The sequence below is a fragment of the Salvia splendens genome, chromosome 21, assembly GCF_004379255.2.
Source record: "Salvia splendens isolate huo1 chromosome 21, SspV2, whole genome shotgun sequence".
In the NCBI taxonomy this organism is placed as follows: Eukaryota; Viridiplantae; Streptophyta; class Magnoliopsida; order Lamiales; family Lamiaceae; genus Salvia; species Salvia splendens.
Window position 1 is genome coordinate 18,233,950 of NC_056052.1, and position 12,295 is coordinate 18,246,244.

The 12,295-nt window shown below is 39.1% G+C and overlaps 2 protein-coding genes and 1 pseudogene across 2 annotated transcripts; 1 reads left to right on the forward strand and 2 right to left on the reverse strand.

Annotated features, from left to right (window-relative positions):
- The first annotated feature begins 1,773 nt into the window (after positions 1–1,773).
- On the forward strand, positions 1,774–4,757 carry LOC121783392 (annotated as a pseudogene).
- Positions 4,758–4,802: 45 nt separating this feature from the next.
- On the reverse strand, positions 4,803–6,818 carry LOC121783391 (protein FATTY ACID EXPORT 5-like). The gene is made up of 3 exons (XM_042181450.1): positions 6,453–6,818; positions 5,576–5,663; positions 4,803–5,126 (listed from the first exon to the last, which is right to left on the reverse strand). Exons 1-3 carry the CDS (start codon positions 6,649–6,651, stop codon positions 5,054–5,056), a joined length of 360 nt encoding a protein of 119 aa, XP_042037384.1. The 5' UTR covers positions 6,652–6,818; the 3' UTR covers positions 4,803–5,053.
- A 419-nt stretch (positions 6,819–7,237) lies between these two features.
- Positions 7,238–9,779, reverse strand: LOC121783370 (purple acid phosphatase 18-like). The gene is made up of 5 exons (XM_042181425.1): positions 9,551–9,779; positions 8,431–9,099; positions 8,141–8,329; positions 7,979–8,067; positions 7,238–7,627 (listed from the first exon to the last, which is right to left on the reverse strand). Exons 1-5 carry the CDS (start codon positions 9,677–9,679, stop codon positions 7,405–7,407), a joined length of 1,299 nt encoding a protein of 432 aa, XP_042037359.1. The 5' UTR covers positions 9,680–9,779; the 3' UTR covers positions 7,238–7,404.
- Between the last annotated feature and the right edge of the window lie 2,516 nt (positions 9,780–12,295).

The following is a 12,295-nucleotide window of genomic DNA, read 5'->3' on the forward strand; positions in this document are numbered from 1 at the left end:
TTCACAATCCTTCTTTTATTTGCTCAATCTTAGCTATGTCCAGTGTAGGAAGTGAGAAGAGAAAATGCAAGAGGCTGCGGGCGGCGCCACCACCCAAAGGCGACACTCAATTCGAAAAGCTAGTAGATTCGATCGCCGGAGATCTCAAAAATGGGGGAAATGGATCAGTTTGAATTCAAAATTAGAATAAAAAAATTGCAAATCGGCCGAAACCGGTGGTTTTGGGGTAAAATCGGCGGAACCGCCGGAAAACCACCAGTTTTTGCCGATTCCGGTCAAAAAAAAAACGTCGGTTCAGGTCAAAAAACCGCCTGAAAAAGCTGCCAACGGCTGACGCCTCGGATACCTCGCCGGAACCGTGAAACCGGCGGTTCGGAACCGTCCAGAACCGGCGGTTCGGTTCGTAAAATCTTGAACTGGAACCGCCCCACGGTTCCAAATACAACGGTTTCGGTTCGGCGGTTAACCGCCGGAACCGGAAACCGTGGGCACCTCTAGGCCCTCGTGCCATAATAATGTGATTAATGAAAGTTATTTGATTAAGGGGGCACTTAAAATTACAAAATTGAAAAAAAATCACGAACTTTAAACTTGACATATAATATCACAAACTTAATTAATTATTTAATTTTTTTTTCTAGCAATGGAATCCGGCTACATTAAAATGACATGGATAACCAGATAAATTTAGTCCCTATACTTTGCGATTTGTACTTTTTCGATGCACATATTTGAAAAAATACTCCCTCCGTCCCGCTTTAGCAGTCCCGATTACTTTTGTGCACTCGTTTTATAAAAATGATAATAATAAATAGTTAAAGTGGAGAAATGGTAAAATAAGAGAGAGAATAATGTAGAGAATTCCACATTTTACATTATTCTCTCTCTTATTTTACCATTTCTCCACTTTAACTATTTATTACTATTATTTTTATAAAACGAGTGCACAAAAATAATCGAGACTGCTAAAGCGGGACAGAGAGAGTATTCACTAGTAGTGATAGAAGCCAAGATTTTCAACACTAAAGGGTGGTACTATTTTTTTTTGGTGTTGGTACTGCTGAAAGTAGATATGGCATGAGCAATAGATGACTACTACCTCGGTTCTTTATAATTTGTCACCATTGACCTGATACAGATTTTAAGAAATATAATAGAAATTGAGAGATTTGAGTTCTATTTTTATATATTAATTTTATAATAAAATAGGAGTAGAATGAGTTAGTAGAATGTAGGATACACTTATAAATATAGTAAAAATGAAACGACACGTTTATTGGCGGATGTATGAAAAAGAAAAATGAGACATGGTGAGCGGAGGGAGTAGCTGATAAGTGCTCATCCTAGTGTAAGAAAGAAGAAGTGATATGAAAGATTTTATTTTCATTATTATCAGATAATTGCCCATCCTAATATGAAAAAGAAAAAGGGATCAAATGAAAGATTCTAATTTTATTATTAGCGATAAGTTTTAGATTAAGGATTCTATTTACATTATTAGTGGATAATTGTCCATCCTAGTGTGAGAAAGAAGAAAAAATTCAATTTTCATTAGCGGATAAGTGCCCATTTTAGTGGGAGAAAGAGAGAATCCATAAAAAGGGGAGAGCGAATTAAAGGATGATTATTTCAAATAGACTAAAATAATTTCTCCAAACCGTCTTAACTAGTAAATTTGCATTTTTCTTTCATTTTAATTGCAAAAAATGAGAATGTAAATCATAAAATCGAATTATATAACATTAGAGAGTTGTGTATAACAGACAATTTGCATTTGCAGAGGTTTCTTCACACTTCATCAACAACCTCTCTATAAATTGAAATCCCACAAACAAGAATTCTTCCGTAGGAGTATTTATCAAACAAGATTCTACCAACCCTCCACCATTTCTAAGCCATGAACAAAATCGCCACAATTCTGATTCTTTCCGCGATTTTCACCATTTCATTTTCCTCAGTTGAAGCCTTGCAAGCGCCGTTTCACCCCGCCGATGTATTGCCGTTGCTTCCTCGCCTGGTCTCAAAGCCTATTCTCAACGTCCTCAACAGCGCCGCCGACCTGATGCCCTCTTTCGTCGGAGCCGCCACCTCCGCCAACACCTCCGATTTGCAATGGAAAGGAGCTTGCTTCTACGACTCCACCGCTTGGCTGGAGTTCCACAACCGTAACAACACTCGATTTGGGGGCGGCACTCTTCACCTCAAGGTCATTCTCTTCTCTTCTCTTCTCACCTAATTTGATCATTTTTTTGTTTGAAAAAATAATAGCAAAATCGATGAATGTTTTGCTTCAATTTTTGAAATGTTGGTTTCAATCTTGGCATAGTGTTTTTAGATTGTTTCTATTAGGGCTATAAGTATTACTATTGAGTTTCAATAAATTTGGCTATTGGTTGAAGAGTGTTTGTGCCATGTTATGTTTGAAACTTGAGTGTGTTTGTGTTGAGAGATGATTTCCCTTAATAAGATTCCGGCGTCACGATTGCGATCGGGGGAGAGAATAAAGGTAGTCGCAGGAGTTTATCCGTTGATCAAACCAAGAACGGTACAGAATCCAAATAAATGCGTGAAAATAAAATAAGGGTAATTGTATTTCTGGATTCATTTTCTAGCGTATCAGTTGGATAATTTGAATAGGAGAGTGATGCTATCTGTAGTTTACGGTGCTCATCCGAATTAATTTTCAGTTGAACAAGCCGCATAGCTTGACATGTATGGATCTCTACGTGTTTGCAACACCCTTTCGTGTAACGTGGGATTACTACATGTTGGCCCGCGAGCATACTCTTGGGTTCAAAGAGTGGGAATCCGAAGCTGAATATGAATACGTGAGTTGAATCTCTTTACATATTTTGCAGCTGATATTTCTCCATGTCACAACTGTAACTGAACTTCTGTGACAATCAGGTTAAAACTAGTAGGGGGGTTTCAATTTTTCTGATGCAAGCAGGGATGCTAGCTAGGGACGTTCCAGGCTCTCTGGGAGGTGTTCCCTTTGTTCACGAATACCGAGTGGGGCGAAAACTCTAACATAGCGTTTCTTAAGAAGCACATAGGTGCTTCCTTTGTGGAACGTCCCCAACCGTGGGTCACCAACATCACTGTTGATGAGATACAATCCGGAAATTTCCTTGCAATATCCAAAATCCGAGGGCGATGGGGCGGTTTTGAGACTTTAGAGAAGTGGGTGACCGGAGCTTATGATGGTCACTCAGCTGTCTGCTTAAGAGACTCCAAAGGGAAGCTATGGGTTGCAGAATCAGGTCATGAAAATGAAAAAGGTAATTTCACTCTTTTCTGTACATTCAGTCACAGCCAAGTCATAAATACTATAACGCATTAACATGTTCGTTACGAGAGTTGCAATTATTGTGGATCGCATGAGTACCATTTTGATTCGAGGCTGTTTTGTAGGGAGAAGATGTGATAGCTATTTTACCATGGGATGAATGGTGGGAGTTTGAGTTAACAAAGGACGAGTCCAATCCGCACATAGCATTGCTCCCTTTGCATCCTGAAGTCCGGGCCAAGTTTGACGCAGATGCAGCATGGAAGTATGCTAAGAGCATGTCGGGGAGACCATATGGTTACCATAACCTGATATTTAGCTGGATCGACACTACTAGCGATAATTATCCAACACCTCTCGATGCTCATCTGGTACTGTATTTTTTCTTCTTTTTCTTAGTTCTTAAATCTTTAAACTGTGTCACTTTTTGTATTTCTTCTCCTGTTATCGGTCTGCCATGTTCGTTGCAAGCATGAAGCACGCATGGCCACAATGTCTTTCGATTTTCTGTTCTGTTTTAATTTGTGGGCTGTTTACAGGTGGCTTCTGGTATGACTGTTTGGAACCAAATGCAGCCTCTGCTATGCTGCTAAAATGTGGAATGAAGCATTGAACAAACGACTTGGAACGCAGGTTTCGTTTACTGTCTCATCGACCTATTACTTACCGGATTTCTGATATTACTTACCGGATTTCTGATAAACATGTGGTTGTTGATATTTGAACTGAAGCAGCATAAACAATATGATGTTTATAAAAGCGATATAATTAGTTTCAATCTGCAGAACTTTACTCAGTGAAATTCTTGTTGAAGTGGAGAAGCGCAAGTCATCGTTCGGTCAACTGTTGGCCATCCCTGAGCAAGATAATTGGGTCTACGGGGATGGGAGGTCGACATCATGCGTCGCTTTTGTGTCTGAGATGTACAAGGAAGCAGGGGTGTTTGGCAAACTTGCAAGCTCTACGCAGGCCACTGAGTTCACGGTGAGTAAAGCAAGTCATGTCGAAAGTGTAAACTAGGTCAAAGTTCGTGATTTAAATACTAGCATTATCTGTATGAATGTAACTCTCAGAATCAACTGGTGTGGAATATTTCAGATAAAGGAAGCCTACTCCCTCAAGATCTTCGAAAGCAATTCAAGCCATTTACCAACGTGGTGCAACAAATGGGACTCTGTGAAACTTCCCTTCTGCCAGATTAGAGGGAAATATCGGATGGAACTACCTGGCTACAACACCATGGATCCGTATCCACACATGAACGAAAGGTGTCCATCGTTGCCCCCTAATTATGACAGACCGTCGGGTTGCTGAGGAGTCGTCGTGTTTTCGGGTTACTCTGCACTACTTCTTGTGTCCTAATGCATAACCACATTCCGTATGTATGTATCTATGTATGTATCTATGTATGTATGTACATGAAATATATACAAGTGTTATTGGGAAATTCTTGAGTTTGTTATTGCAATCTGGTTTTCCCTGGAAATGAATATTGAATGGTGAGGAGAGTTAATTAGCATTTAGAACTCTTTAGATTTATATAAAAGTTGACAAATACATACTTATTCTGATAAAATTATGAATCAATCACACATACAATACATTTGACATACTAGAACATGAAAATGAAGTAACATGACATGTCGGCTAATCTTTGAGATGCAGTAACATAAATTTGTTAACATCTAAGGAATAAGTTGGAACAGTAACCTTTCTGCACTGTAACTCTAATCGGCCAGGCAGTATGGTGTTTTCTCGTCTCCATTACTCGGTCTTTGGTGGAATATGATTTCCTCCAGTCACAATCTTGTATAGGTAGAATACAGCCATCACGACACTGCACATAAGCGTCCATGACATAAAAATGACGGAAACCACAAAAACCAACATCAGCAGTTAAAGTGCTCACATAACACTCAATACGAACAATAAAAAACAAACTTTCTCCGTTGAGATTAGTAGGGGAAGAATGCTATTAATAAATCAATAAGAGAGGCTACTACAGTTACAAATGATGGATATGTAGTGTTCAGTTTAACAAGAATTTCAATGTAGAATTGCTTTCTGTTTCGATGTTTTTTTAATGCCTACAGTAAGGAAGACAGAATGCCACAGATATAAGCAAGTGATCTACAACAAATAACAAATATCTTAATTAAAGATTTAAGCAAGATAAAACAATCACGAGGAGTTGGCCTTCCATAAATACATGTAGTTTCAGCAAACTCACAACGGATGCAACTATCACAAATTACCACGTCTTGGAATGTCTCAACTGATTCTTACCTGATCCCAGCAACGATACCAGCTGGCATGATTTTTTGGGTTTTCATGTATCGTTGGCCCATGATGTATGATAGTGTTGCAGCAATTGCTGTTAGAAACAACAGCAAGCCAATTAATCAGTCATCCATAGGAGAAAATGGCAATCAGAAAAGGATGGCAGAATTCTACGAGTCCGAATTACCGCATAAACACATAACCAATGAGGATATCTTTGGTACATTCTAACACAAAAGGAAGTGAAAACCGAAAACTGGTCGTACAAAAAAAGTGGCATGTCATAATATGAAGCTGAGTAGCTAACAATCAAAGGAACCCACTATAGAAATCATTGTGATGAATAAGCATCTTCTGAATAGATTTCTATACAAAAACTAGTTTGATACCATCATGAACACACGTTCCGACTTCCTAGATTCGTTCATACCGAATATTCTCCCATCTTTCTTGTGAATTCTGATTTACAAGATACTCCATATAACAGTTGCATATTACATCCATAGCAATGCATAAACATAAAAGTCCAAGTCTTGTGGTGCAAAATCATCTCTTGATCAATTCAAGCAAAGTGATTCATTAAAGCCTTATTTACATTGAGTCTACATTCTTTTTTTATAATTTCTTTAACCGAGTTATAAATTCATTCCAATTACAATTAATCCACTTATAATTTCTTTAATCCAGTTATGAATTTGATCTAATCCAGAAAAAGCATACACAATCAATTCATAAAGTCTCTAGCTTGCCCATCCTATCTCTAAAAATCACCACATTGAACTATTAAACACAGATCCAAATAGAGATCAACAAAAGAATTAAATTGTTGACCACGAAAAGGGCATAGACAACAATCCATCAAATTTATGGCAGCAAAACATACCCGTTTCAAGAATCAAAGCAAGGTAAGAATTTTTGCGCTTGTGAAATGCTTGGAGACTTAGATAACCGGCGAGGACGAGCAGCAATCCAGTGCCGACGCCGCCGCCGAGAGAGGCGACGCTGCCTTTCTTGAGGAAGCCGATCGCGCCGCCGCACACCAAGAGCAGCCCATATGGGATCGTGAAGCAAAAATCATGCATTTTTAGAGCTGGATCCTTGGCAAGATTGGATTTTTATTCTGGGAAATCAAGGAAACAATTCAGCGCTGAAGAATTGAGGGGTTTTGTGTGGAGAATTTTGACGAGGAAATGGTAAAGAGGAATTGATCAGGTAAGAACTACCAACTCCGTTGACTGTGTATAATCTTTTTTAATTTCTATTTTGTTCAAAGTCGGTGTATGTTGTCTTTTCGCTAATTTTAAGAAATTATTTGATTTTATGAATAAAAGTAAATAGAAAAAGTATGTGGAGTGCGACTCATTTTTAGGTATTTATTATTTTATAATGAATTAAAAGTTTAAAAAGTTAATAAAATATAGAGCCCGCATATCAAAATGGAAAAAAAAGTAAATAATTTTTTTAATCATGAACAATCCAAAATGCCAAAATAATTCTTTAAATAGTGGACAAGGGAAACTATATTATGATCATTCCCTCTTAAAATTAAGAGGAATATCATTAAACCACAATGCTCGTCAATGTTTTAAAATCAGATCGGTGAATGAATCACCAAAGCTAATGATTCATAGTTCAACTGGTATAACTGATCGAGCCATCCAACCGGACTATAGAAAATATAAAATACTTATATAATCAGATAGTATGTTCCATAAGCACAAATTCCTAAATTTCGCATAAAGGAGATCATACAGATATACTAATAGTGGTATATATGATAATTAGGCTCCACATCTTATACAATGCCTCAAGTATATACAATGACAGGCTCACTCCTATGGCTCCAACAGCATTTTCCTCAGCTCGTGGTCAGCATTCTCGTTGAGACACCCCGACCCAAATAGCGAAGTTAGCCACACTTGATCCGACCTCACTGCTTCATCGTCATCATTCCTGTGCCAGCTCCAATACGCATGACTCGAGTTCACTATCCTCAGCTCACCATGACCAAAGCTTGCTTCACGGAAGATGGACCACTCCGGTTGGGGATCCATGTACCTGCGCATTATATCATCAGTGATCAGGTGATGATCCCTTTTGTGTACCATTTCACATTTGAGAAGGCTGCACAACGCTGGGGAAGAAGATGGTCGAAAATACGCAACCATACATATAGAACAGGCTTCAGACTAAACCACAACATGCAGCCTGTATTTAAGTTTAAGAATAACATCAACTAACACATGCTTAAACAGTTCCATATAATATTCTTCCTCAACATCTAGATGCACGGTGCATCCACTCCAAATAGGCTTTAGCAATCCTCGATTAGGGTTTATTGGTCACAATTAGAACTTACTATGAAGATGCACCAAAGTGTGCCTCAGATTTGGTTAGGGGGAAACTTACTTGTTTGCTAAACCTTCCCTGTTTCCACCATCACCAATTGTTATGTGGACAGCACCGCAGGGATCTGATCTTCCGTTGTAGACACGGTTCTGTTGCAATAGCCAAAGCTATGAGAGCTCAGTACGTAACGGCAAGGAAACAAGGTTCACAATGAAATCTCACCGTGCGCTCATAGGCATGTACATGGCCAGCCAACACCAGATCCACACCAGCAGCACGAAGCAACGGTTCCATGGCTGCATTCATGTCACCGCCCTCACCCTGATGAGCCTCATTACTATTGTACCACGGGACATGAAAAAGCACAAGAAGCCACGGTGTTCTTTTCCGGTCTACCTTCGAAAGGTCACCCTGCAGAAAAAACAATCAAAAAGAGACGCACAGCTTCTTTTCCTTCTACCACACCCGAACAAGACTCAACAGACGATAAAACTGATTAAAACAAGACTAACCTTCAGCCAATAATATTGATCAGAGTACTTGTCATAGTCTGTATACGAGCCAAGCATGATGACATGAGCTCCAGCCACTTCAAATGAATAAAACAGGTTCGAAGCAGATCCACTCTCTTGATAGGGCATTTTCCACCTCGAGTTGTATGATTTGAAACTATCCTCCAACATCGGTATGTACTCCTTCTCGTGGTTTCCCTGAGTCACCATCCACGGTCTTGCACTAGCAAGCGGCTGCACCAGTTCCCCAAATGTGTCCCACCTGCGCTGCATATAATCCGCGTACGAAAGGTCCCCAGGAATCATATGCACGTCGTATTTGCACTGGTTTATGTGATCCAGCGTCGACTTGGTCCACTCAGTCTGACCTAAATCACCCGCCACAGCAAAAGTGACCGGGAACCAGGATGGTGGAGTTTTGAGCTGAAACTCTGGACCTTCCCCTCCACATCGGTAGTAATACAGACTGTTGTGTTCCAACGGACCAATGACCGTGTGGTGTATCTTTCCAGAGCTATAGAGAAAATAACTATAGCTAGTGCTCTCCCCTTTAGAGGTGAAGCTATAGTTTTTTGAAGATGTTCCATACTCAACCACGGACGGAGAATGCTTAGAGTTAGTGGTCCACGAAACACGCATATGCTTCTCCCCGGCTAAGGAGATATGAACCTACAAGAGCCATTCCGGAAACATCAATACAAGTGTTCCGATACGAAAGCAAGAAAAACGCATGGAAATCGGTTCCCAATGCATTGCCAAAAACAGGGATTTCTCACTAACACATTGCAGGAAACATGGCTTAATTCTTTTAGCCCTAATTAGTATGCTGACAAAAGGATGAGCTCTAGACTTAAATACACTGAATTTTAATACAAAATCTACTCAATCCGTTAAGAGCAGAGCAAGCAAAATGCAATCTTGACAGTGAATTCTGACAGTGTGTGTAAATAGACCAATAGCAGTAAAGAACCTAATCTCTTATCTCTAACATTAATTATCCGTGGATAAATTATCCAGAAATCCATTTTATCTTGGAACACAAAATCAAATACAGCATCAAAAACCCCAAGAAGAGAAATTCATGGATTGAAAACTGAGGTGAAGGAGTAGAGAAATGAACCTGCTGAGGCTCGGAAGAGCGTTTTTTGGTCCATGGAAATGAGAGAGTTGCGCGCGGCGGAGGCCTAACATAATCGGCGGTGGCGGCGCAAGATAGTAGCGTAATCAACAAAACTACATTCAACTCCATGATAGAATTAGCCTTGTTCTTGTGAATCTGTGATCATCTACAAAGAGGGTTTTGTGAACATAGGATACTACTTTTTCCAAGTTTTTTGGCCTAATGTGAGTTACTATTTGTTTTGACTTGTCGAGCTTTAAAGGAGTATGATTAGGGATGAGAAATTATACTGAAATACCGAAATATCGGACTTATTGTATCGGAAAAATATCGAAAATATCGATTTTTCGATATACCGCAGTTTTCGGTACGGTATGATACCGTACCGCAATGTTTCGGTACGGTAACGGTATCAATTTTTCTATACTGCAGTATACCGCAGTATACTTAATCCACGGTATACCGATTCTTCGGTATATATCGAAAATTCGGTATACCGCGTTATACCGGTATACCGATAGATTATTATATATATATATATATATATATATATACCTATATATATATATATATATATATATAGGGTTGTGATCAATTGAGATTTTTTATTCTAATTGAGAATTGAGATGCATTCTGGACCACTCATTTTTATTAAATGAGTGGTCCAGAATTTGCCACATCAAAAATATTTTAGGATTAATTAATTAAAAAAGGTCAAAATGGTAATTTGAGTAAAAAACTGTCGCTGCTTTAGCCCCTTCTCCAGCCCCAATTCCTAGGGTTTCTGCTAAAGGAAGATCACATAGCTCTTTCTCTGGATCCAATTCATAGGATTTTCGGTAAGAGTAAATCTCACATAGTTCCTTCTCTGGCACCGTCGCCGGCGCACAAGGAGAAATCCGAGAGTCCGGCACCAGCTCCGGAGGCCTTCGACGGTGCAGCTGATTCATATTCGGACTGGATGGATCCGTCTACTGCAGCGGAGCTCAACCGAAATGAAGATTTTCTGAGCAGAAGTCCGTCGCTGGCTCCTGAGACTGAGGGTGCGGAAAATCTAGTAGCATCACCGGTGCCGTCTCCGGAAACGCATGGCATCAAATTGGTGCTGCTAATTCTCACTAATTGGGACAATAAAGGTCACTCGATCAGCCGATTACTTTTGAGTTTTTTTTATAAAGTATTTTAGATTAATTAATTCCTTTATGTAGAGTCAGTAAGCTATTTTTCTGCTGCAAGCTTTGAATAATTTGGATAATGTCTTGTGTATTGATTCACATAATTTCGATTATATCTCTCGTCATAATTTTGATTCACATAATTTCGATAATTTCGATTATAAGTGTTATTTTTTAGTTGTTGACAATTTAATACGAGTTGTTGACATTTGATATTATGGCTATTGATATGTGAATTATAAGTGTTATTTTTTAGTTGTTGACATTTTAATAGAGCTGTTGATATTTGATATTCTGGCTATTGATATGTGATTATAAGTGTTATTTTTTAGTTGTTGACATTTTAATAGAGTTGTTGACATTTGATATTCTGACTATTGATATGTGAATTATAAGTGTTATTTTTTAGTTGTTGACATTTTAATAGAGTTGTTAACATTTTAGTGTGATTGTGTGTGTGTGTGTGTGTCCAAGAACTGATGTTTTACTATGGATTGAATTGAAATTGTTTTGCTTGGACAGGTTTAGGGGTAAAGAAGCTGATGCTTTGTAGCTTCTTCTAGCAAATAGCTTTTCTGTCTGAATTTGTAGATTATTGTGGCAAGTATTAATTCCAAATTTCCTCCCTTAAATAAATGAAAAATGAAATTTTGCTTGATGTTTGATGCTTGAATGCTACATTAATTAAGTCTCTCATGGCTTTGAATTAGTAGCATCTAATAAAATCTGACAGAAATTGGCTTTGGATTGTCTCGGAGTAGTCGGGGAGCACGGGCATCTCGTAGGCGGCGGCGGCCGACGTTTGTGGAGATGAAAGGTAGGAACATTGGGCCTACTGTGATTACGTATACGACTTTGATCGAAGGGTGTGTTGCACTGGAGAGGGTGGATGATGCATAAAGGTTGGTGGAGGAGATGAGAGGATATATGATTAAGCTGAATGTTGTAACCTATTCAACCTTGTTGTCGGGCCTGTGTGATGCAGAGAAGATGTCTGAGGCTCGGGCTTTGTTGAGGGAGATGGTGGAGTAGCACATTCCACCTAAGGATAACTCGATTTTCATGAAATTGATGCTTGGCTAATGCAAGGTGGGTGATTTTGATGCTGCAGTTGATGTGTTACAGTTGATGATTAAGCTGAGTATAACGGAAGCAGGGCATTACGGTGTTCTGATTGAAAACTGATGCAAGGCTGGTCAATATGATAGAGGTGTGAAGTTGCTTGAAAAGCTCATTGAGAAGGATATCATATTAAGGCCTCAGAGTACATTGTATATGGAACCGAGTGCTTAAATTTTGAAAGGTCAAAAAAAAATTTCACTTAAGAGGAGGGAGCTTGTGCGCCGGAGTTCGGGAGCGCGTGAACATGTACGCGCTGCTTAGAGTGACGAATTTGAGCGCCAAGAGTAGTTGTTGCTTCATATCTCTCTGATTCAAGCTTCATGGCTGTGAAATTGACCGATTTGCTTTTGATTCGGAAATGTGGGATTGTTGGAAAGTTATAGATTTGTTGTTGACTAGCTGTTGAAATTTTTTACTATAAGTTGTTGACATTTGATATGCAGGCTAT